Source organism: Bos javanicus, chromosome 13, assembly GCF_032452875.1.
Source record: "Bos javanicus breed banteng chromosome 13, ARS-OSU_banteng_1.0, whole genome shotgun sequence".
Lineage (NCBI taxonomy): Eukaryota > Metazoa > Chordata > Mammalia > Artiodactyla > Bovidae > Bos > Bos javanicus.
Window position 1 is genome coordinate 28,285,463 of NC_083880.1, and position 26,693 is coordinate 28,312,155.

The 26,693-nt window shown below is 45.7% G+C and overlaps 1 protein-coding gene and 1 long non-coding RNA gene across 13 annotated transcripts in view; one reads left to right on the top strand and one right to left on the bottom strand.

Moving 5' to 3' along the window:
* The window catches only part of BEND7 (BEN domain containing 7), an 87,186-nt gene extending 71,650 nt beyond the window's left edge, over positions 1–15,536 (bottom strand). For 8 of the 12 annotated variants that reach the window (XM_061436078.1, XM_061436084.1, XM_061436081.1 and 5 more), the window contains exons 1-2: positions 15,451–15,536; positions 12,978–13,061 (exon numbers count right to left, since the gene is read on the bottom strand). In XM_061436078.1, coding sequence (XP_061292062.1) covers positions 12,978–13,061; positions 15,451–15,511 — 145 coding nt within the window. In that variant the 5' untranslated portion in view covers positions 15,512–15,536. The other 4 variants (XM_061436085.1, XM_061436087.1, XM_061436086.1 and 1 more) reach the window with 3 other exon arrangements.
* A 1,495-nt stretch (positions 15,537–17,031) lies between these two features.
* LOC133259082 (uncharacterized) overlaps positions 17,032–26,693 on the top strand; it is a 47,428-nt gene continuing 37,766 nt past the window's right edge. Inside the window, exon 1 of the long non-coding RNA XR_009740260.1 lies at positions 17,032–17,501. This is a non-coding gene — a long non-coding RNA (uncharacterized LOC133259082). The remainder of the gene's footprint in view (positions 17,502–26,693) is intronic.

Sequence of the window (26,693 nt, forward strand, 5' to 3'; positions counted from 1 at the left end):
TCCCACCTTATACTTATTCTTTAGGTTCTTCTTTGCTTAAATGTCCTCTTCTCAAGGGTCACCTCCCTTCACCCTCCAGGCGAGGTCCCCTGGCTCTGTCTTTCTATCACAATCTATGGGCTGTCAAATCTCCCAGCCTGGCACCAAGGGCTGCTCAATAAAGACCTACCAATGGGTACAGAAATGGTTAATTCTAGAATCAGATACGCTGAAGCTATCGTTGAGGAAAGCTGGGAGGGAAAAAAAAACAACCCCCAAACACCACTGATGTACAAGGCATAAACTGACATCTGTAACAGAAGTTCTCCTCGTTTCCGTGGGGTGCGTGGGTTTGGCCAGATGAGGCTACTTGGTGCCTGAAAGTGAAAGTCACTCCGTCATGTCCGACTCTTTGCAACCCCATGGACTCTATGTCCATGGAATTCTCCAGGCCAGAATACTGGAGTGGGTAGCCTTTCCCTTCTCCAGGGAATCTTCCCAACCCAGGGATCGAACCCAGGTCTTCTGCATTGCAGGCAGATTCTTTACCAGCTGAGCCAGTAGGGAAGCCCAAGAATACTGGAGTGGGTAGCCTATCCCTTCTCCAGGGGATCTTCCCAACCCAGGAATGGGACCAGGATCTCCTGGATTGCAGGCAGATTCTTTACCAGCTGAGCCAGTAGGGAAGCCCAAGAATACTGGAGTGGGTAGCCTATCCCTTCTCCAGGGGATCTTCCCAACCCAGGAATGGGACCAGGATCTCCTGGATTGCAGGCAGATTCTTTACCAACTGAGCTATCAGGGAAGCCCTACAGTTGACAGTGTCTTCCTACAAAAGCTTCCCAGGGGAACATGTCTCATTCTCTGCCTCTTCCCAGTTCACCCAGGACAACAAACAAGAAATCCGCGCCCCCAGCGCCCACCAAAACAAACGAGATAGGGGCTTCCCTGGGGGACCTTCCAATGCAGGAGGTGGCGGTGGGGTGGGGTGGGGGGGTGATGGTTCCATCCCTGGACGGGGAGCTAAGATCCTACATGCCTTGCAGCCAAAAAACCAGAACCTGAAACAAAAGCAATGTTGCAACAAAGTGAATAAAGACTTTAAAAATGGTCTACGTCAAAGACTTGAGTTGCCCAAAATGACCAAAGGAAATCAGAGGAAGATGGATTAGGTCTGGGTCCATGTCCCTGCCTCTCACAGGAGGAGTTAAACAGTTCACAGGGACACCTCAAGCTCCCACTCCTGCAGCAACGACGGCACCGCTATATTTCACACGGCGCTTATTAAGGTACCCATTAAAGTCTTGCTAGTAATTGAAAAAATTATATATGTGCGAGGAGAATGAGTTAATGTTCACAGAAGAACCTTTACTCGTGCACCTCCTGACTCTTTACTTTCAAGGTGTGCCTTAACCTTGCATTTTTGTGGGGTTCTTTACATCTTATACGTGGGCGTAAAGTCACATTTGAGATATAATTCCATTAGCCACACAAGCAACTTCAGAGGCTATTATGTTGCATCAACTTTTTCTGTAAAAAATAAATTGTTCAGGATATTATTCCTGGAACAGAATAAATTCTTGGAATTACCGAGTAACTTATGTGCCGCACCACTGTTCCAAGAACACATTACTTATTTTATCATGACAAAGTCAAGTTATTAATCTTCTGGCTTCCATTTCAACAATGAGAAATTCTGCGAGATGCACAGCAGACACCTGCATTCCATCTCAGTTCAACTTTATATCGTCCATAAACATCTCTGTTTTGGACACCTCATCCAAACAAATGCTCACGGAATACTCGATGTAGCATTCGATTTTATGAAACTATAAAAGCTCCTTGCTGTTAATTACAGAGACAAATGTCCCATCACACATTTGGTTACCAGATAGCATAATTAGTTTTCTCCATTACCTTTCAGATGTAAAATTTGATTTCCAAGTTAAAAAAAAAAAAAAAAACATTGTAAACCCTTAGAATTCAGAGAACACACTATATATTTGTACATGCTGGGGGAAAAAAATGCAATACTAAGAAAACAATTTTATGAATTCTTATTTACCAGGATACTGTCTGGAATCTTGAAAGAAAACCTGTCTCAACTTCTTCCCGGTTTTAAAATGTATGCTCAGATACATACGCAGTTAGCCGTCCATTGTGTGGAAAGGAGGTGCAGTAACCTGACCATGAACGGAATGTGCCCTTTGATCTCTCCCTTCTCGGAATGGTGATGCAGCTGAGTCAGTCCATCACAGCCTCTGTCTTTGTTGTCCCCCTTCTCTCAGGGCATCTGAGAGAGAATGGTGAAGGAAGGGCATCCAGGCTTTTTCCCCACTCAAAGCTAAAGGACCTGGACTTCCCTGATGGTCCAGTGGTTGAGAATTGGCCTGCCAATGCAGGGGACACAGGTTCAATCCCTGTGTCCGGGAAGATTCCACATGCTCCAGGGCACCCAAGCCCATGAGCCGCAACTACTGAAGCCCATGCATGTGAGTGCCGGGCTCCACAGCAAGAGAAGCCACCGCAATGAGAAGACCACACACCGCAAGAAGAAAGTAGCCCCCGCTCGCCACAACTAGAGAAAACTGTGTACAGGAACCTAAGCCCAGCACAGCTAAAAACCATTTTTTAAAAAGCTAAAGAACCCCACAACCCTGGCATGCTAAGGACCACACTCTGGCTCACATGTGCTGGAAGCTGATGGTCACAATGACCAAGTGGGAAGCTCTCGACCTGCATGTGTATTTATGATGCTAACATCCAGAGGGTGCGATCCTAACCTCCTTCAAAGTGTAAGGCAGTCCTGCCCAAGAAAACCTGCTCGGCTTAACAAACCATCCCACTCGGATCAGCTGATAACTGGAGGCAAAGTACATTTTAACATGTTTTAACATGGTACTCATTTATCCAAAATTAGCAACCCAGAGTCTACTTGTCGCCAGGTATTGTGCCCTAGGAACAGGAAGCTCAAAGTCTTGCCCTGCAGGAATTCAAGCTGAGACTCGAGGGTCAACAGAGATCTCACAGACAAGGCAGTTAAGTAGACGTGATGGCAGGCAGGGATCAGCGCCACAGTACTGCAATATTTCAGGGATACCTTCACATGGTGGGGTCTAAGTCTGCAAGACCCTGGGGCAGGGGCAGGAACATACACAAGGGCATCCTAGTCTTGAGTTCAACTTTAAAAGGGGGCCAGCTATTAACTTAATAGGAAAGGAAAAAACGTGTAATGAAAAGTAACCGTGGACTTCCCTGGTAGTACAGTGGGTAAGAATCCACCTGCCAATGCACAGAACACAGCTTCGATTCCCTGTCCCGGAATATTCCACATGCCTCAGAGCAGCTAAGCCTGTGCACAGCAACTACGGAGTCAGCACTCTAGTGCCTGTGAACCACAACTACTGAGCCCTCGTGCCTTGAGCTCCACAACAAGGGAAGTCCATGCACCAACCCAACAAAGAGTAGCCCAGCTCTCTGCAACTAGAGAAGGCATGCGCACAGCAATGAAGACCCAGCACAATCAGAAATTTTAAAACAAATGGAATTAATTACTTTAAAAATGATTATTTTCAAAAAAAAAGAAAAGTAACTGTTCCGTTGGGTATTTTACTCCTGACATGTGAGGTCCAGGTAACTCCTGAGACAGACACGTAGATTTTCATCTTGTGAAGCCAAGATGGGAGCTTGGAGGTAAAAGAGGTGAATGATAAAGCTTCAGAGTAGCTGATCTCACTATTTTTAATTTGAAGTGGAGCTCCTCGCTGATTCACTGAGCATCCTTGGATGTTTGTAATGTGCCCAGCATGGTGCTGCGAAGTGGGGACACAGGAAGAGAGAGAGAGAGAATTAAACTGGCAGTGCCTTCACTTTGGTAGAAATGGTGTGGAAGGAGATGGGAGGGGGGAATCAAAGAAGACTGCCTGGAAGAAGCAACGTCAACTTGGAGTCTTCAGGGATAAGAGCTAGCCAAGCACAGAAGAGGGAGCATGGTGCAGGTGCAGGGTTGCAAGCAGAGGAGGTGGTCAGTGCAGGAAGTAAAGAGGGGAAGCGAGGCGGCTGCAGGAGTGGAAAGTGGTTTGGAGTGGCTGAAGCATAGGAAGTGGGAAGAGCTGTCTCAGGAATCAGCCTAAGGCAGGCAGGTGGTAGTTCCTGTGGGGTCTTAATCTGTCTTCTGAGTCCTGATCTTTGAGCCAGAGACAATAGGAGGTTCAGCTGGGGGCTGGGGAGAGTGCGATCCTCCAAGGGCCCTCCAGGTGCCCCTGCATCAATTACCATGGGTCCCTGCAAGCGTCCTGCTACTGCATAACCTTCCTTTGCAGGTAGTGTTCTCTCCAATACTGTTAAGAATAACAGACGTGCTGCGTAAATGTCCTAGGTCTATTTTTAACTTTGAGATGTGAAACACACTGTTCCCCAGTCTTTTTTCCCCTTATGAATGACCATACTCTTTTCCTCCAAAAGGAAAAAAATCCATATTCCCATGGGAACCAGGGAGGCTAAACTGTTAAGACACCTCCTTAGAGTCTGTCCCTTGTGAAGATTTGTTCTAGCGATGTGGTGGTGATCGGTGGGGGCAAAGCCAACTCTTATAACCCCACAAGTTTCACTCACAGGGCGGTCGCTGAACCACCCCGAGCTTTTAGGAGAAACAGAAAGAGGTGTGTGTAGACGCACACATCGGGGGTGGGGACGGGGGATCCAAATGGGACAGTTCCAGGGTCTGTTGCCATCTGATGCATGGATTTTCTTAAATGCAGGTAGGAAAACCTGCTCCAAGTGGAGCCCGAGAACCAGTTGGTTCTAAACATGGGCTTACGAACAGGGCAGGACCATCTTCAGCCCCTTTGGAAAGTTCTGCCAAGATCGCGGTGAATTACAGAGCCAGCAAAACATGTTATTTTTCAATTTGGGTTTTCAACACGTCGTTGCTTTCGTATGTGAGTGCCTCTCCTTTTTTTGTCTTTACTAGATTTGAAAAATAAAAAATTAGGTTTCAAGTTGTCTCTCACCCATCAACATCAGAAACCCCCAATTTCTATGCTAGTTTAGTATACGACCAAAGCTTCTTTGGTTAAATGAGACATGTCTTTGGCTCACTGCTGCTGTGGCTGCTAAGTCGCTTCAGTCGTGTCCGACTCTATGCGACCCCATAGATGGCAGCCCACCAGGCTCCTCCGTCCATGGGATTTTCCAGGCAAGAGTACTGGAAAGAGTACTGGAGTGGGTTCACTAACCATCTCTAAAATATGAGGATGGTGCTGTATTTTAAAGCACATCTTCAGAGTCCTACACAACTGTATCAGTGTCCAGTATACTCACGCACGGAGATAACATGGATTTGAGTACCCATCATGTGGGGTACTTACTGCATTCAAACAAATCACTGTGCTAAGTGATTTGTTTCTAAAGCAGTGGTCCCCAACCTTCTTGGCACCAGGGATCTTTTTGGTGGAAGATGACTCTTCCATGGACCGGGGGGGCAGGGCATGGGCTTTGGGATGATTCAAGGGTATTAAGTTTACTGTGCACTTGCTTTGTAATCTAACGCCACCGCTGGTCCAACAAGAGGTGCCAGTGCACGGCCCAGAGGTTGGGGACCCCTGCTCTAAAGGATTCAAAAAAGAGTTCAGGTCCCACTTTCTCTGATCCTCCAATGCACAGGAGCAGAGGTGGGTTAAAAACAACCAGAGTCAACATGGGATGTGTTCAGGGTGACATGAAGCACAGAAAGGCCGCGTACAAAACAAGGAACTACTACAGGCAGTCTGCGGTAAATGCTGCAGGAGAGCGGCATTCCTATTCAGTGCTGAGGTGCCCAGAAGAAAAGATAACCTCTAATTCGGAGAAAACGGGGACAAAAACAAATGCAGTGTTTTCTAGTTTGAAAATGTGTTTCACCACAAAGGATGTGTTGTGTGCTGTAGGGGCACTGGATGAGAGATTAGGATCTCCATCAGCATTTCATTATAGAAGAGAAAACCCTCACGAGTCTGTCCAAGGTGTGCTGAACTGTTAACCTGAGATTCAAACCAAGGCTTCACCGACCACAGTAGACATTAAACAAACCTGAGTCTCTTTCTTCCCAAATGGGTCCCGGGCTTCCCCTCTACCAAGCTTTTGGCCACGCCATTCCTTCTACCTCCGGTGGGGCCCCCTTTCTCACCTGAAATCCTACTTTGCTAGGGGTGGGGGGGGGGTAGTGGGGCCCAGGGAGGTGAGTTACATCGAAGATGAAGATGGAGATGGAGATTAGGGGCAGATTGGATACACTGGATATACTGGATAAACACTAAGTTAAGGGGTTTCAACTTGACCCTAGAATCCATGAGAAGACAGTTAAGTGTCTGAGCATGGGGTAAGATGATGAATTACATGTTAAGATCAGCTTTTGTGAGAGGAAGGCGGGGATGGGGAGGCAGCTCCGGCACAGGGAAAAGAGGACAGAATGAGATGTCAAAGGATCCAATTTTAAAGCCTAGTCAGCTACTAATTCCTGTGTGACTTTGGGCAAGTCGCTGTCACCTCTGAGGTCAGCTTCCCATTTGTATTCATCTAAGGGATGTAACACCTACCTTCTGGAGGGGTTGTAGTATTAACTCAGTGATTAGTGGAAGTATGAGACAGCCTAGCAGCAAAAGCTCTCAAACTTCAGGCAATAAAGTGAGTCCTCTCCAAGGACGACTAAGCCTGCACCCACAGCCACATAAGCGCAGGTACTTATGAGCACTTATGTTCAAAGAAGCCACCAGTCCTTAAGGCTCCTCAAGAGGCTCTCAGATTGGACTTTGCTTGCTCTTGTTTTTGAAACCATTTCTGGACCCACAGTAGAACCAGACATAGCATCAGTGCTGTAGGAATTCTCCAAAACCATCTGGACCAGAGGCTTTTCCACGGTGCTGAGGGCACCCTGACCGTTCTGCAGAGGCCAGCAGAGGAGGTGTGACATGGGACAGGTGCTCGGGACATCCCCCACCTGCTCCTGGCTGCTCTGCTCCCCTCCAAACTTTGTACCCATGGGAGTTCATTTCAACAAGCTTACCACGTGGATAAGAGAGTTTTGGAGACAACAGACCCTGGTTTGGACCCTGGTTCTGTCACTGAGTTACTCCATGAAAACCTCAAATTTCTCAAAGTGGGAAGAATAATACTTTTGGGGGACAATTAATGGGATAACATGCAAAGTTCTCCACATGGGGACTTCCACGGTGGTCCATTGGTTAGGACTCAGGACTTTCACTGCTGTGGCCCTGGGTTCAATTCCTGGTTGGGGAACTAAGATCCCACAAGCCTTAAGGTGTGACTCCCTCCCCCCTACCCCAAAAAAAACTCCCAAAGCAAAGTTCTTAGCGTGGTACCTGGCGCCCAGACAACTTGATGAATGAAACTACTCTGGTTGGCTGGATTCCTAACTTCAGGAGACTCTTCGACGAGATTCGGGGGACCCTGAAAGGGCTGGCTGTCGTCAAGAAAGTCATTGAAAGATTCAAAACATCAGAGATCTCAACCCTGCTTGCTCAGCTCGGCCTACTGCACCTTGAGCTTCATCTTCCGAAAGCTGTTTCACAGACTCAACATTAAAGAGAACAGCCAGCACAGCATATAACCGGATCTGACTAAACAAATGAATGGGACCAGACACCTGAAAAGACATGTTTCACATCTACTATAATACTAAACCTAGGACAAAATCTAGATATAAAAAGATTTTCCAAAATGTTTGCTACTGTTATGGATAATAAATTCATTCTTGCATTAAAATACTTCCTAAAAGTGCCCCGATGCTGGCTGAGGTCTCTCCAATGATCCCTGGATTTGCCCGGCTCAACCAGGCAGAGGGAAAGACCTTGGGACAGGAGTCCTGGGTTTAGTCCAGGATCTGCTACTTATGAGCAAGTCACTTAACTCTGAGCTTCAGTTTCTTCCTCTGGGCAATGGGAATAATGACATCCACCCAGGCTACACACAGGTCCGTTGTAAAAGTCATGAGATTGAACTTCCCTGGTGGTTCAGTGGTTAAGAATTCACCTGCCAATGCAGGGGACATGGGTTTGATCCCTGGTCCAAGAAGATCCCACATGCCATGGGGCAACTGAGCCCACAAGCCACAACTGCTGAGCCAGCACTGTAGAGCCTATACTCTGTATCAAGAGAAGCACCACAGTGAGAACCCCACGCACCACAACTACAGAGTAACCCCCGCCTGCCAAAATTAGAGAAAGCCCACACCCACGGCAGCCCAAAACAAAACAAAAAAAAATCAGGGGATGTGGACCTCCCTGGTGTCCAGTGATTAACACTCTGTGCTCCCAATGCAGGGGGGCTGGGTTCGATCCCTAGTCAGGGACTAAGATCCCACATGGTGAAACTAAGAGTTCGCATCCCGCATGTTGCAACAAAGATCGAAGACCTCAGCTGCCACAACTAAGACCTAGTGCAGCCAAAAAAAAAAATCATGACAGCTGGGCCAGTACTGTCCAAACTACAGAGCGCAACCCTCACTTAGAGTCTGATTATAGTGATACTCAGCTCTCTTCTGAGGCTCCCATCACCTCTCCCACCTGGAATCTTCTCCAGCTCCCCTGCCTATTCAAACCCTCCCCAAGGTCACAGTGTCGCCTTTCCAGCACTCTCCAACCCACCCGCATTGTGATCCTTTCCTTCTAGCTCAGCTTTTGCCCTAAAGGCTCACGTCTGTTATTTAACACACACACACATGCTGTGCTGTGGGGTGTTCCCAGCTCACACAGACTGGTGAGGTCCCAGTGATGGCACCTGCCCCTTGGGAGACCTGTGGCAGCCTCCCTGACACCTCTAGTGAAAGTCCCTCAGTCGTGTCTGACCCTTTGCGACCCCATGGACTATAGAGTCCATGGAATTCTCCAGGCCAGAATACTGGAGTGCGTAGACTTTCCCTTCTCCAGGGGATCTTCCCAACCTAGGGACTGAACCCAAGTCTCCCGCATTGCAGGCAGATTCTTTACCAGCTGAGCCACAAGGGAAGCCCAACACCTCTAGTCTTGTCTACAAGCTCGGATAGTGAGGACTCTTAGAGATTTGCTCTGAGGGGTAAATGAGATCCTTCTTGTCAAGGACTCGACTCAATGCTGGGCACACAGGAAGTGCTCAGACTACTGCAGTTGTTCGGATGACTGAATTTTGCTCCTTCACTGTGTCCTGAATTTGTTCAACTGGATTTTCTATATTTTTGGCTGCACCAGTTGTTAGTTGCAGCATACGCAATCTTCACTGAGGCATGTGGGATGTAGTTCTCTGACCAGGGATCGAACCCAGGCCTCCTGCATTGGAAGCACAGAGACTTAACCACTGGACCACCAGGGGAAGTCCCTGTCCAGCTGGATTTTAATCATTGAGAGCAGGATCCCTGTCCTATCCACTTCTTTGGTTGCCCTCAGTCCCACTCCCATTTCAAAAAAGTGCTGACTTTGTCATACATTCTCAAAAAAAAGAGAGAAATCTGTTACATTGATCAAAAGGAATTAAATTGTTTTTCTCCAAAATAGTACTCAAATCTTCATAACAACCCATCACGGCCAGCCGGACAAAGCACATGTCCACAGGGTAATCTCTCCTGACCCTGTCAGCAAGTTAAACATGTGGGAGGGACGCTCAAAAAGCTCGCAGTCAAGTTGTTCACACCACTGAGCCATCCTACCCTGCTGAATATGCTGCCTTAGTCAACAGCCTAAAAATATCCCAGGGAAATTGATTTGAGGTGGGAACCTCTGCCAAATTCTGGAGCGCTCTCTTTCCCTGAGACATGAACTGTAATCTTACAGGTGCAGATAGTATCAGATATGACACATATGGACATTTGAACACAGAAAATCCCATGCAGCATGCCAAAGGCCCTGTTTGAGGAATGTGTTACAGGTCAAACAGTTCTGCTGTTTTGCTAACAATCTCCCTTGCGTGTCACAACCTCATGCAGAATTCTACACCACGATGAGTAATATCAAGGGTGGACTCAAGCCATTTACAAAGCAAACATGAATGACATTTGCAAAAAAGAAGTATAACCTAAAAAAGTCCACTTTATAACACCATCAACAACAGAACTGTGTTTCATACGTTATCAGTAACTATTACTCTAGAAATCAGGTTTGCATAATCGTTTGCTCTTCCAGTTTTGTTTTTTTCCAAATTGACCTGAAGATCACAAAATAGAAATGTTCTATGGAAGCCATATCCCACTTTCCCCAGAATGAGCAAAAGACTGAGAATAACCCAGGCACTTTCACAATGTTCCATCTTTTGTCTCTTGATGTCTAAGGCCTCTGTGACCAACAGCGACTCAGAAACTTATCGCAAGCCTGGCCTTGCACTGATGTTCTCTTATCTTCCTGGGCTCGAGCTAGGAAAGATGAAGCCAAGAGGCCTCCCCCTTGGAGAGTTTACCTCTTACCAAGTCCCAAGCACTGGCGCCTGCTTGCTCTACATCCTTCACTCTCTCGTACCCGGAGTCCACCCACTGTATCGCGTCCTCACCCTTCTCCAAGTACCCAGCAGACAGGGGGAACAGCCTGCTGTGTCAGAGAAGAACTAAACCAAGGATATGATGTTCCTTTTTTATGATAAATGCACCTCTTTCTACTAATTGGCAAGTTCTTCCTTTCAAATGGTTAGATTGAGTGGTGCTTTGATACAGAATTCCGACTGATCGAGGTAAGGGAACTGAAAATACAGGATTCTGAATAAGTGGAAGGAACTGAACAGAGTACAGTCCAGGAATGTTCTCCTCCTGGGTCTCAGCACCTCTCTTGACTGTGAACCTTTTGGGTTCTAGACCCTCAGAACAGAAAACAGGTGCTGAGAGCAGTGCTGGCCGCAGCCACAGTCTCTGCCTGGATGGAAAGATCCACACACCTTCGGTGCTTGCTGGTGGAAGAAATGTCATTCCCCTCCTGTTTTACCTCTGTTCCAGTGGTCCCCCACCTGTTTGGCACCAGGGACTAGTTTCATGGAAGACAATTTTTCCATGGACTGGGGTGGGGAAATGGTTTCAGGATGATTCAAAAGCATTCCATTTATTGGGTACTTCATTTCTATTATTATTACATCAGCTCTACCTCAAATCATAAGGCATTTCAGATCCCAGAAGTTGGGGACCCCTGCTCTATTTAGTACCCATTTGACTTCTCAGTCCTTTGCCACCCGCCCTTCCTCTTCCTTCAAGCAAGATCAAGAGAACCCTCAACTGCCTGGCTTCCTTGTTGTTTTAACTGGCAGTACCCTGAATCTGAGCACCCATCTTGCTTCCAAAAGACCTACTATGTGTAAAATAGATAGCTAGTGGGAAGCTACTGTATAGCACCGGGAGCTCAGATCACTGCTCTGTGATGACCTAGATGGGTGGGATGGAGGAGGAGGTCCAAGAGGGAGGGAATATATGTATACATTATAGCTGATTTACGTAGTTGCACTTCCCTGGTGGCTCAGATGGTAAAGAATCTGCCTGCTATGCAAGAGACCCAGGTTCGATCCCTGTGTCGGGAATATCCCCTGGAGTAGGGAACGGCAACCCACTCCAGTATTCTTGCCTGGAGAATCCCGTGGCCAGAGGAGCCTGCCGAGCTACAGCCCCTGGGGTCACCAAGAGTCAGCTACAACTGAGCTAACACTCACTTCTTCACTTTTCACAGCAGAAATTAATAAAATACTATAAAGCAATTATCTTCCAATTAAAAAAAATTTTTTTTTTTAATGACCTATCAACTCTCCCCAGAGACATGGCCATTCTGGCCCTTGCTTTCAATGGCTCTTGCCAGGACTGTCTCCCACTTCTGCTTCCTCATGGGGCACCCAGCTCTCACACTGCCACCCAGGCTCTAGGAGGTGTTGGGGAAGGGTACAGTGGAGACCCAGGGCCATGATTTGTCCTCCACTCCGACCTCACAGGTACTTCATCCTTAATGGCAAAATCCTAATTTGTTTCATTTTTGGTTCCTCTGTCCATGGGAATTTTCAGGCAAAAATACTGGAGTGGGTTGCCATTTCTTTCTCCAGGGGATCTTCCCGACCCAGGGATCAAACTTGTCCTCTTGTGTCTCCTGCATTGAAGATGGATTCTTTACCCGCTGAGCTACTGGGGAAGCCGTTTTGGCTTATGGTCCACAAGTAACAAACTGCATGGATGGGCAAGGCCCCTTGGGTACAGTTTCTGTACTAAAAACCACACGTGGACAGAGCGGCATCATTTTAGGGAACCTACTCATCCATCACGAAGTTACTCTTGTCGGATGGCCTCAAGGTGCTGCTTTGCTCCACTTGGCCCTGGGGTGGGTCAGGAAGGAGGGTGGTGAGAGCAGAGACTGGCCTCCCCTCTCTGACATGGTGTGAAGTGAGCATAGAGCTGGGCGGACGAACGAGGAGTGGCTCCGTGATCACCAGTCCTACCTAGAGGTGGTTCGATGGACCATCACACTTTCCTTTTCCTTCTGCTTTTTGGCTGGAGAGTTAATTTAATTTTGTCATGGCAGGATTAGCAACCAGGCCACAGTGGTGAAGGGACATTATCATCAGACAGCATATTAATCCTCTACCCCACCCAAGGAGGAAGCAAAAACCAAACAAATAGCAGCTTTCTGGAAATTGAATTTCTGTTATCCAGATGTCAAAGATGTAATACCCCAATTACACAAACTATTGCCAATGAAGCATGCCAGCGAATATGCGATGTAAATGGGGTGAACACAGAGCCACAAAACTGCACGGTCAGCTTCTGGCTCCGGGAGTGAGTGATAATTAGCACTGTGTGTAGACACTAATAAACATTTATGTCTGAAATTACAACTTTTAGCCATGTTAATAAGGGATCTATTGGCAATCTGTAAAATAAAAGGTCTTGAAAAGAATGTCATACATTAAGCGGTGGCAGACATTTCCCATTCTGGCACAATCTTTTCTTTTCCCCCCTTCCCCCTAATTGCAAATGGCCACACTGTTTTGCTGAGAAATTAACTGACATAAGAACCTACCTAAAAAAATGGGTTGTGTCTCTTTGGCCTCCCCATTAACATCGCTGCTGAAGTCTGAGATCTTATAGACCTCATGGTGATAATCTGGGGTGAGAAAACAGCCAAAAATTAGAATTCTAATGACCTGCAAGATATGAATAAGCAAGAAAGGCGAGAATCTCATTATATACATTATGTGTAAGCTACACTTCATAATTTTTTGAGATCTCAGTTCATCACAGAATTTGCAGTCCCTGGTAATCCCTACCGCTCTGCTTACTCTGGAGAAGTACACAAACTTGAAACTATTCTTTTGACTTTAGAAAACAGCTCTGCTTGATCACACAGTTTTCACAGGAAATTTGGTCCACAAATGCCAATTACATACCAGGCTTCTTTTCTTCCAAATGACAAGTATTTTTATAAGGAAAAGAAAAAACCTTGCCCAATCATAGGCCAGGAGAAGATTCCAAATTTATCTCCACAACCCATTTGCATGAGTAGATGATAGTACACTTTAGAGTTACCTGGTACTCTTAGTTTATCCAGAGAAATCCTAGCCTTTGAGCAGCTTGCAGGCAAGCACACATGAAAAATACTGATTTGTTATTTCAAATATAGTATAATTTGGAATAAGTAAGCGAGTCTTGCATTCGGCTACCACACTTCAACATACAATCGTTTAAGTTCTAAAAATGCACCTGCAGAGCAGAGAGAAAAATCAGACCCGTAATTTTTTTTTTTTAAAAAAGGAAAAAGACAGACTTGCTATGTCAGTCAGACTTTAAAATACAGTATTTTACAAGCTTCTCTAAAGAGGCTACTGCACTTTGGCAACTGTTTCCAAAAAGTAGGATTGCTTAAGTAAGAAACTAGACAATCCTTCTTAACAGTGATTCCCTTTTGGGGGCCTTAGCCCTCCCAGAACAAGGTTTACAAAACGTATCTCACTTTTAAGATAAAGTAGTAAGTTCCATGAGTTTGAGCAAACTCCGGGAGATAGGGAAGGACGGGGAAGTCCGGCATGCTGCAGTCCATGGGGTCACAGAGTCGGACGCGACTGAGCAACTGAACAACAAAGTAAGTTCCCTGAGGTCATAAATAAGAAAGCCACCTAGATTCCAAAATGAATCAGACAGACCAACAGGCCAGTCATAAATGGAGGTGCTTTTAAAGTACAAATGACTGAGAAATCAACCCTGCTGGGGATAAAAAAACTGTACAGGGTAAAAAGCAAAGCCAAATATTTTGAATATGTACAACTACGCCAGGCTTTTTTCATCAAACAGTATCCAAACTAAATCGGAGTTAACAGATAGGAGTAGATCTTCAAAATGTCTATAATCAAAATCAGTTTCAGACTAACCGAAAGCAGGCTTTATTGAATGTACACCATAGTTAGCTTAGCTGGAAATTGCAATCGTCCTCTAATTTTCATCAGCTTACATGTGACTTCTCCAGGTTGGTAAAACAATCGCCTTGCTCTCTAGTCTGATGCCAATGCTAGATACTACAACAGAGGAACAAAGTGGACAGGTTCTCTGGTTTGGTTTTGACTTCAAGCTGACTTAAAGACGACACTTAAACAGGATTATTCTAAACTCAATATTGGGACTTGTGACATGACGGGGAGAAAAAGTCACCTGCCTCTAATTTAAAGTGACACAATGCATTTTGATAGGCATAATTTTTTGTCTGCCCTTACATTCTTATCGTTTTTTGAAAAGTCAAATCAGGAAAAATAAAGACTCTTTAACAAGTCACCGAACACAGGCAAGACTATTCAACTTTCCTCTCCCCTCATAAAATAAACCCAAGCCCAGAGACCGCGGTGTACACCTGTTAAATCGTCAGGGACCGGCTGGATTTTTTGTTTTTGTTTTTCTCTTTTTAATGATATTTATCTGACTGTTACGTGATCTATTTGAAACCATCTTTCCTGCCCAAATAACATATTCGGGAAAGATGCTGCATGTCATCAATTCTTCTCTGGGCTTGGACACCTAATGAGCTTCTTTCTCGGTCTTACAACAGCCACCACCACCTTTTCTCCTTTTTGCAGGAGGGGAGGAAAAAAGCAAACCAACCCCAAACCACCACGACCACTGGTCCGGGTGGGTGTCCGCACGGCCTGATGGAGACGCGTCCTCCCCTACCCGGCCGCCAAACCACAGGAGAGGAATACCAAAGAAGGCTCCCCGCTCTCCAAGTGTCATTGTTTGCTAATTTCCTGATGTGCCCTCCGACTTGTTTACGCGGAATCACATCCTGCCTCCCCCCCTCACCCCCAGCCGCACAACTTTCCTCGCCGCCCGGCGTGTGTGCGGCCGAAGCCCGACTCGGGGAGGGGACCCGGGGCGGGGGGAGGGGGGGTACCAGGAGCCCCGGCCCTCGGAGTTGGCCGCACCGGGGGCCGGGGGCTGTTTACGCGGCGGCCAAGTCCTCCCTCGGCCGCCCGCACGCCCCCCGCCCGGCCCGGCCCGGCCCCGCTTACCTCGGTTCACCAGTTTGAAGCTCTGGGATTTCCTGCTCCGCTTCCTCTCCGAGAACTCCATGGTGCGGCGGGCGGGCAGGGCAGGGGCTGCGGCCGGGGGCGGCCGGGCGGAGGGACAGAGGGAGCGGCGGCAGAGGCGGCGGCGGCGGCGCTGGCTCTTGTCACCCGGCAGCGGGAGCGCGGGGACCAAGGTCCGTCTCTTGGATCCGCAGGGGGGAGGCACAAGCAAGGGAAAAACCACTCGAGCCCGCCCGGGGGCTGCGGCCGGCGGGGCCGGGCGGGAGGCGCTCTCCCGGGCGAAGTTGCCCCCTCCTGGCCGCCGCTCAGCTCGCCCCCCGACCCCGGCTCATCCCCGGCTGCCGGGCTAGACGCCGCCGGAGCCGAACTTTCCGTTGGGGAGCGAGTTGGGGGCGGGGAGGGCGGGCCGGGGCTGCCGGCGCCCTGGGCGCTCGCCGCGGGCCGGCCTGGGTACAGCTCCGGACGCGGCGGCGGCGGCGAGCGCGGCCCCGGGGACGCGGCGGGAGGGCCGAGGGCGGCGGCGGCGGCAGGGTGCGAGCCGGGTCGGGGCGCTGACCGCCCCCGCGGGAGGAGGGGCGCCGGGAGGAGGCGGCGCCGCCGGGACCCCGGGGCCACCTGCTGGCGGAGCGCGGCCGCCGCCATCCCCCGGGGCCCGGGCAGCCGCCACCCACCGGCCTGGCCGCGCAGCGCCCGGAGGAGGAGCCAGAGGCCGCGGCGCAGCGCCCTCGGCCCGGCCGGCCCACCCGCCCCCGGGGACCGCCGTCCCTGCCAGGCGCTGGGATCCCGACGCCGGTGTCTCGGGGGCCGGCGAGTCGGGGTGCGGCTGCCCAGGGGGGGCCTGGCTCCCGGCTCCGAGCTCGCCTGTATCTTCCCGGGGCCGATCCTGTTCTCAACGGCTCTGGGTGTCGGCGACCCTTCTGGCCAGCCCACTCTTCTCGCCGTGAGGTTCAGGGTGTCGGAGGGCCAGACACTGGTTTCAGGCAAGTTTTAGGGGGGAAAAAAAAATCAACCAAAACCCAAAAACTTACCCATCTGAACTCTGCAAGGAAAAGAGATTTTAGAATATACTGATCAGCCGAGTATGGAAAAGAGTGAGCTTTAGTTCTTTACTCCAATGCGAGGAGGGATGTAGGAAGATTGGGAGTTAAGTTCAAGGAGAGAACTTCGAATGTGGGGCTTGGAGAGGGTGGATGGGGTGAGCAATGCGACGTCAGTGGGTGCCCCACCTCTCTTCTGACTCTTAGGGAAGACATGGCCAAGGCAGGTGCAGAGGAGTCTGCCATTGGGTGTAGTAAAGCCAGAATAATCGGCAGGAATGGAAAGCTTGTGTTAGTTTTATATTGTATTCTTTTCTAGGGAGTTAAGAGTACACTCCATTGCTTTTTCACAACAACTTTATTGTGGGGATGGAAGAGAATTCTATACCAGCGGGGACTAGCAGGTCAGAAATGTGATCTGATAAGCTGAAAAGTACCGCCACCAAACTGGGCATCTCTAGACGCAAATACAAAGAGAGTAAAGAGATGGACGTCGGAACCAGCACTGTGACAAGTTCAAGTGACCTCAAAAGAGTGGAGAGGAAATAAGGGGGGAGGGTATGTTGATAAATGCGGTAACACTGCCAGTCTCACTCAAATGAGGAGGCTCAGGACTCACTCTTTTTCTTTTTTTATAATTTTATGTATTATTTATTTTTGGCAGTACTGGGTCTTCCTTGCTGGGCAGGTTTTTCTCTAGTTTTGGTGCTCAGGCTTCTCTTTGCAATGGCTTCTCTTGTTCTGGAGCACTGGCTCTAGGGCTCAAGGACTCCTTAGTTTCAGTTCCCAGGCTTTAGAACACAGGCTCAGTAGTTGTGAAACTTATTTGCTCCGCAGCACGTGGGATCCTCCGGTATCAGGGATCGAAGCCGTGTCTCCTGTATTAGCAGGCAGATTCTTTACCATGGAGATACCAAGGAAGCCCCAGGAAAGAGAAAAAGATAAGTTGGAGGCAACCTGCATAAGCATATACACACCAGGAAATCAAGGAACCAGGTAACCCGTCAAATGGCAGAAGCAGAGCCTGGTATACCTTCTGAGGTCTTACGTTAGGCGGTACATATGTGATAAGTGATATGGGAGGCTTGTTTCAAAGTGAGAAAAAGGACCCTTCAGGGGACTTCCCTGGTGGTCGGGTGGTTAGGACTCTGCACTTAATGCAGGGGGCTCAGGTTCCATCCCTGGTCAAGGAACTATGATCCTGCATGCCAGTGCAGCAGGGGCCAAAAAAACAAGAGGAGTGTTCCTTCTGTTCGATAAAATGAACCCTTAAATAAGAGGTTTTAAATTTTTTTCTCACTGTCTCCTTGGAGATTATATTCAGAGTTCAGGGCCTTTTCCTAGAAAATGTGTGTAGGACAAACAAAATTGTATACATTTTTCGGAGTTCTAAAAGGTAGCAGAAAGGATTAAAGTGATAACAAGGGTTGGTCAACTACTCTATTTGGTTTTCTACTGGGTTTTTTTGCCTCTCTTTCTTTAAAATACCTGAAGGTGTTTTGAAGATTTCTAAAGAAACAGAGCACCTGATTCTGTCCCCTGGGCAGGGACCCCTTCTTTCTTTTTTTTAGTGCCTTTAAAAATGTTATTCTAGAAGCCACAGGCTGAGGACTGTACTGATTGAAGAACATTTAGGATTGTTCATGCCTTGGAGCATAAAATGAGACTTTATTATGCTTGCTATGATAAAATCATTGAAGGTACCATACCAAGAAGCAGATCCCTAGGGGGTTATTAACAACTTAGCATTTTCAGTTCAAGCGGGAATATGAATTCCGTTTGCTGAAGAAAATATTTTTTATATAGTTAAGAAAAGATATTTCATTGTGATAATGTTTTAAAATAATGATTGTTCTTCTTGACCCTTCTTCCTGGCTCAACAGAAATGGTCTGTGAGCAAGTTGGTCTACAGAGGCCATAGATCAGGCCTGTCCTATTAACAGGTAGAGAAAATCAACAAATATTTGTTTATTCTCCACATTGTGCAAATCACCATGCCTTTATATAACAAAAAAGATAATATATTCAAAATTACCGTTAATAAAAGATCTAAATAAGAGGGCTTCCCTGGTGGCTCAGTGGTAAAGAATCTGCCTGCCAATGCAAGAGATGCTGGTTCAATCCCTGGGCCAGGAAGATCCCTTAGAGAAGGAAATGGCAACACACTCCAGTCTTCTTATCTGAAAAATCCCATGAATAGAGGAGCCTGACGGGATACAGCTCATGGGGTCCCAAAGAGTCAGACATGACTTAAGCGACTAAACTAGAACAAAAGATTAATAATGATGTTTAATTAGAGATTGCTTTAAGTGGTAGATATTAGTTGCTTGAGCTGCCATACAAAATGCAATAGATGAAGTGGTTTCAACAATTGAAATTGACTTTCTCATGGTTCTGAAGACTAGAAGCCCTGGATTCAGTTCTGGCAGAATTAGTTCCTGGTGAGGGCTCTCTTGTTGGCTTGTAGACAGCTGCCTTCTCACAGTGGTGGAAAGAGAGTTCTGATCTCTTCTTATAATCCCATCATCAGTGCCCCACTCTCTTGGCCTCATCCAAAACCTGATTACCTCCCAAAGGCTCTACCTCTCAGTACCGTCACGTTTGGGGGTTAGAACTTCAACATAGGAATTTGGGAGCAGGGAACACAATTCCGTTTGTAGCAGTATTTTGTTTGGTATTTGGTTTGATTTGGTTTTTTTGACTGCCATGCAGCATGCAGGATCTTAGTTCACTGACCAGGGAACTTGTGCGCCCTGCAGTGGAAGCGCAGAGTCATAACAGCTGGACCACAGCAACAGTATGTTGTTTTTGAGTTTTTATGTAGGGGTGTTCTGCACAATCCTACCGGAGATGTATTAAGGTCATTTCTCTGTCTCAATAGTTCAGGTTTCCCCAAAGATTTTAGAACCACAGGTTCACATATTATTAAAGCTCTGGCAAAACTGGTCAAATATTTTATCATATGACCATTCTAAAATTCAGTTGATTATAGATAAAGATTAGGTTTTAATCTCTGATAAAGGCAGGTAATTTGGCCAGAGAATATTTAAGCAACCTTAACCCTGATTTTTAAAAATCCTTTTCTGAAAACTCTGTCCTGAGAAGAACAGCATTATGAAGATCTCCATCTTTATTTAGAGCCCTGCTGTCCAATAGAAATATAATGCAAGCCATAAATGGAATTTAAGGTTTTCTATTAGCTATATTTTTAAGAAGTAAAAATAAACAAGTTAAATTTATTTGAATAATACTCTTATTTAACCCAGTATATTAAAAATATTATCATTTTGATATACAATCAATATAAAAATACTTAGTGATAAACAATTTACATTTCTTTTTCTTTGTACACTGTTTTGAAAATGGTGTGTATTTTACACTTAGAGGACAAACCAATTCAGATTAGCCAAGTTCACATATTTAATAGCCACATGTAGCTAGTGCTACCACATTAGACAGCTCAGATTTCCAGGAACTATATGATTTGAACCACACTATGTGCATAGATATGACTATAACCTGGCTGTTGTTTATGTAATAACCCTCAAAAAGATAAGTGGGATGGTATTATGGCTTGAGGCTGTTTATAATCTTTGATTGGAGTCTCTGGAATTGAAAATCGTGTCAGTTGATTCTGGAATCCTTCAGGAAGATTAATAAGCATAAATATTAACTTTTCATTTTGTGACGATCACCCATCAGAAGGGTCATGGAAAGAACAGAAGTAAGCCCTACTCTAGACTCAGTTTATCACTTTGTTGGTGGCATAACTCAAGTTTCCATTTTCTTTTACTTCATGGATTTTAGCAATTGTAACTTAGAGGAGGTAATATCTATAAGAGATTACTTAAGTGAAAATGAGATCTTGAAATGTGCCACCAAGAACATTACTGTATATTTATAAGAGGCTTCTCATATAGGAACTCAAGAATACTTATACATCATCTAATGCTCTTAATTGCTATAGGAAGTTGATAGGTATTAATGTTCCAAATTTGCAAATGAGGAAAATCCATTTTCATGAGGTTATTTTTTTCAGTGAAGCACAAATGCCATACAGGTTTCCTGACTCTTAAGTGTGATGCATTAACCTTACTTACTTTCTGCCATTTCTTTAAAATAAAGATTTAATGTTCTTTAAATGAAGATCTAACATATATAGTAAAGAGATGAATCTTAAGTGTTCACCTCAATGAGTTTCTTTTACTTATGTCTACATTCGTATAAAACCACCCTCTGCCAGCTTAAGATGTAGGACATTTCAGCTCCCCTGAGGTCCCTCCGAGCAGAGAATCTCCCAAGGACACCATAAGTCTAACCAACCACTATCACCAGAGCTTGGTTTCCTGCGTTCCTGAACTTCATATAAATGGAATCATACAATGTGTACCATTTTATATCAAGCTTTTGCTCAGCTTTATGTCTGTGAGATTCATTCCTCTTGTTGGGTACAAGAGTTCATTCATTTTCTTTGCTCTATATTATTTCATTATATAAATATACTGCAATTTTTTATCCATTCTACAGTTGATGGGTATTCTTGTACATTTTAGTTTATGTCTTTAGGTAGACATAAGCACACTGTATCTTGTGTATATGTTCTGTTCATGAGTGGAATTTTTGGATTAGAGTGTGTGTGTGTATTAGTATGTTTGGCTTTAGTAAGTATTATCAAATAGTTTTCCTGAGTAGTTGTATCAAAGGTTGTACAGTGGTAAAGAATCTGCCTGCAGTTCAGGAGACTTGGGAAAGTTAGGCTGTATCGCTGGGTCGGGAAGACCTCCTGGAGAGGGAAATGGCAACCCACTCCAGTATTCTTGTGTGGGGGAAATCTCATGAACAGAGGATCCTGGCTACAGTCAATGGGGTTGCAAAAGAGACATGACTGAGCACGCACTCACGCACTCTCACCTGCAGTATATGAGAGTGCTAGCTATCCCATATCTTCACCAACACTTGGTGTTAATTGGAGCATAGTGGTACATTTTTGCCTCATTGGGATTTTAATTTGCATTCCCCAATCGTCCAATGACACTAGGCACATTTTCATGTGCTTATTGGTCATTTGGACATCCTTTTCTTTCACAAGCCTGTTCAAGTCTTTTGGCCATTTAAAATTTTAATTTTATATTGGAGTATAGTTAATTAACTATCAGTGGGCTTCCCAGATGGTGCTAGTGGTAAAGTACCCACCCGCCAATGCAAGAGATACAAGAGACACGACTTCAATCCCTGGATTGTGAAAATCCCCTCTGGAGCTGGGAATGGCAACCCGCTCCAGTATTCTTGCCTGGGAAATCCCATGGACGGAGGAGGCTGGCAGGCTACAGTCCAGGGGGTTGCAAAGAATCCAACACACCGAGCACATGCAGCACGTGGTTAATTAACGTGTCAGTTTCAGGTATACAGCAAAGTGATTCAGTTATACATATACATGTATCTATTCTTTTTCAAGTTCTTTTCTATTTAGGTTATTAGAGAATATTGAGGAGAGTTACCTGTTCTATACACCTTGTTGGTTATCTGTTTTAAATATAGCAGTGTGTATACATCAATCCTGGGAGAAGGCAATGGCACCCTACTCCAGTACTGTTGCCCGGAAAATTCCATGGATGGAAGAGCCTGGTAGGCTGCAGTCCATGAGGTCACCAAGAGTCGGACATGACTGAGCGACTTCACTTTCACTTTCCACTTTCATGCATTGGAGAAGGAAATGGCAACCCACTCCAGTGTTCTTGCCTGGAGAATCCCAGGGATGGGGGAGCCCTGGTAGGCTGCAGTCCACAGGGGTTGCACAGAGTCAGACACGACTGAAGCGACTTAGCAGCAGCAGCAGCATACATCAATCCCAGTCTCCCAGTCTATCCCTCCTTCCTACCCTTCCCCATCTGGTAACCATAAATTCATTCTCTAAGTCTGTGAGTCTGTTTCTGTTTTGTAAATAAGTTCATTTGTATTTTTTTAAGATTCTGCTTATAAGCGGTATCATATGATATTTGTCTTTTTCTTCTGACTTCACTTAATATGATGATCTCCAGGTCTAACCCTGTTGCTGCAAATGGCATTATTTCATTCTTTTTAATGGCTCATTTACCAGTTGTTGGTCTTTTTTCTTTCATTTGAAAGAGTTCTTTCTATATTTGGATATAAGTCCTTTGTAGAATATTATTTTGCAAATGTCTTCTAATCTGTAGCTCGTGTTTTCATCCTGAATGTTCTTAAAATTCTGAATTTTAATGAAGGTAGCTTTACAGTTGACCTGTGAACAACTCCGTAGTTACGGACACTGACTCTTGGCATGGTAAAAAATCTGAATATAACTTAAAGTCCACTTTCCACCTATGCAGTTCCTCTGTATCCACAATTCCTCTGTATCCAAGGTTCCACATGTAAGGATTTAACCAAATGTGGGTCATGCATTACTGTAAGACTTAGCACTGAAAGCACTCCAAGTATAAGTCCGAAAACACTCCAAGTATAAGTGGACATGCACAGCTCAAATCAGTGTCATTAAAGGATCAATCATGTAGATCTTTTCCAGTCACATAAGAAACTTAAACTTGAATTTGTCAGTGTATTAGTTTCCTGAGGCCGATGAAATTACCACAAACTCTGTGGCTTAAAATAATGGTAATTTATTCTCTCCTAGTTCTTGGAGTCAGAAGTCGGAAATGAGTCCCTTGAATGGACCTGACCTGGCATCACAGTTCAGGTGGCAGCAGGGGACTGTGTGCCCTCCTGAGGCTCTAGAGGGCATCTGTTCTTGGCCTCTTTCTGGGCCTCACCTCTACTAGCTTCTGGAGACTGCAGGCATTCCTTCGCTTGTGGCCATGTCATTCTGATCTCTGCCTCTGTCTTCACGACACCTTCTCCTCTGTGTGTGTGAAGTCCCACTCTGCCTGTCTCTTTTATTTGTTTAATTGGCTGTGTCAGGTCTTGGTTGCATCATGCAGGACCTTTCACTGTGGCACCCAGACTCTCTAGTTGGGCCACACAGGCTCCAAGGACTAGGACGGGGGTCTTGCCGAGATCCAGTTTTCAGTCTCTTGGTCATATGGACTCCAGAGTAACTAAGCTTCAAGACAAGACAGTCGTATTACAAAGTCCCAGCTGGGAGTTGGGAGACTTGAGTACAACTGTGCATGTAAAATTATAATGTCTCTGGGCCTCAATTTCTGTATCTATAGGAATAATAACATATGCCTTATCACCTCTACAGAGTTGTTTGGGTCAAATCATGTATGTGAAAGTGATCTAAAATATTAAAATCTATGGTGGTGTGTGGTTTTGTGCATGCTAAGTGGCTTCAGTCATGACAAACTTTTTACGACCCTATGGATTGTAGCTTCTAGGCTCCTCTGTCCATGGGGGTTCTCCAGGCAAGAATACTGAAGTAGGTTGTTCTGCCCTCCTCCAGCGGATCTTCCCCACCCAGGGATCAAACCTTTGTCTCTTCTGTCTCCTGCACCGGCAGGCAGTTTCTTTACCACTAGTGCCACCTGGGAACACCACTTGAGGAGGTACATTTGAGTACCTTCCTCTAACACTATTATTTTTTGCCATTGAGTGAGATTCTAGGTAAGTAAGTACTTCCTGTGGCATGAGTGGTGTCCAGGCCATAGGGGAAGCTAACCTGAATTTTCTCCCAAATGTTTGAGACAACGTAGCATGGAAGTTTGGAGTGTGTCCTCTGGTTCCAGATCTCCTGGCTTTGAAGCCCAGCTTGATTGCTTCCCACAAGCAACATCTTGGGCTGCATTGTTTGATATAATATAGCATCTTCCCAGCACTCTTATCTGAGGACAATTTAATGTAAAGGCTTGGTAATTAGTAGAAGGAGCTGAGCTACTAAACAGGGTAAAAAGCATCCGAGGGCTACAGAGGCTGCAGCCATGACGTCTTGGCTGAAGGAGAGGGGACAATAAAGGGACAGAGGACCAGGGCAGGGGCCACCCCAATCCTACCCCTAAACCCAAGGCTAAGAGTCCACCTCCTTCAGACAGGCTGTGGCTACCTCATATGCTGCAGTCCATGGGGTCGCAGAGTCAGACACGACTTAGTGACCAAACAATGGCAACAACAACCTCATGTCGGGGAAGACATTCCAGAAGGTGGAGCCAGAGCTGGACTGCAGAAAGTGTTCCCAGTGAGGACAGGGTGGCCAGAAGTGCAGCTGACTCCTCCAAGCTGGCCACCAGCCTCCAACATCAAATACCAGCTATGGAGGGCCAGAAGGTGAGCAGCATGTCTTCCTGGGGCAGAGGTGTGTCCCTCTGGCGCCCTCTGTTGACAGCCTAGCATTCCACCAGCCTCCAGCTCAGAGAAGGGCGAGTTTGGAGCTGGGAGACACAATACATTGGTAACTGCCAATTTTTCAATAATGCTCTTAAAGCCTTAAATGTTATGAGCTGGAAACTGGGGGGTAAGACTTGTAACCCTCCACATAGAATTATTGTAAAAAACAGTAATTGAATTAACACATAGAAATGCCCAGATCAGGGACTAACACAGTCCAGGCCAGCTATTTCAACTGGTTCTTATTTATTACCTTATCCCAGGTCCACATCATGAGCTGGTATCAAGAGAAAAATGAGACACTGTCTCTGCCTTCATGAGCCTTATCTTCAAGACCGTCATTAGATGGACAGATCTTAGATGCTTCCCAGTTATCTTTAAGGACTAACACTATCTTAAAGCCTACCTTTAGGAAATTAAAGAGCTTTTCCCCATTCTGTATTGGTTTTAGGGGGGAGAGTTAGCTTTTTTTAACAGAAAAGTATGCATGATATCTTTCTGTTTTGTTCCTTAACTACAGAATCACTGCCAAGCTGTATCTTCAAGCTGTATTCATTAGCTGTCTATTCTGTGTCAGGCCATATCTAGGTCCCCTGGTTATAGAGGTGAGCAAGACAAAACAAAATTTCTGTCCACATGGAGTTTGAATTCTAGAAGGGGTTGGGGGAAAGAGTCAATAAAAATAAAGATATAGAGTAAGTAAGTGATAAATACTATGAAGTATAATAAAAGTAGGAGCAAAAATGAACTTGATCATTTCCCCTAAGTGTCACTACCTAAAAAGATGTGTGTGTGTGTGTGTGTGTGTGTGTGCGTGCACACACATGCATTTTGGTGCCGGTTCCATGTACATGCTGTGGTTCTGTATCAGCTGTGAAAACCAGAAACTCCAGGATCCCTGGTGAGCCTATGCTGAGAATAGTTTCCTTTCCACCTAGCAATTTTGGTAAATTTGAGTTAGATTCACCTTTTTAAAATCTTTCCTTTGCAATATAAACACATTTGCTTCTCAGTGAACTCAGAATCATTTACCAAGTTGCACAAATACTCAGTGGGGGAGAAAGTCCTCTCCTGCTTGTCAATAGTCTTAATTCTCTTTCCTGCCAGATTGGTGGTGATGATGTCTGATGAGTCGCTAAACCCAGTTTTTCTCACATGTATGTCTGAATGTCAACATCTCCGTAAATCTGAGTAGGTCCTCTGTGTTAAATTCTCTTTTTAAAATTCTTCCTCTTTTAAATATTCATGGGAATGGCTGATCTCTATCCCATGAAATAAAAGTAGAAATTTTAGACTAATCTTCCATTTAATTCCTCCATTCCAAAGACCTTAGAAAACAGGCCTGAAAATTATATGAACCACAAATTTAAAAAGTGTTAGTTTGATATGTCTGAAATTAATGCTTTAATTTATTCACTACAGAATGTCTTCACACATCGCTGTTTTCTGTAATTTATACCATATACTGTCTACTCAAGTTAATGTGTGAAGCATGGTTAAATTATGCCTAAAAAGGAATGTGAAAACGATCCACAGTATGGTGACAGGGGACGGGTCTAAGTAGGAGTAATGGGGCAAAATTGAAATAAGGCAAACTGAAAGGAAAATCTCAGAATAACTCTCAGGTGTCGAAGTTGTGCCTAACTGGAATAAGGAAGCTTTCCCTGATGGTTCAGTGGTAAAGAATCTGCCTGCCAAAGCAGGAGATGCAGGTTTGATTCCTGGTTCGGGACTGTGCCCTGGAGTAGGAAATGGCAACCCACTCCAGTATTCTTGCCTGGGAAATCTCATGGACAGAGGAGCCTGGTGGGCTACAGTCCATGGGGACACAAAGAGTTGGACACTACTGAGTGATTAAACAACAACAACTGGAATAAATTCTTCAGAAAAAGA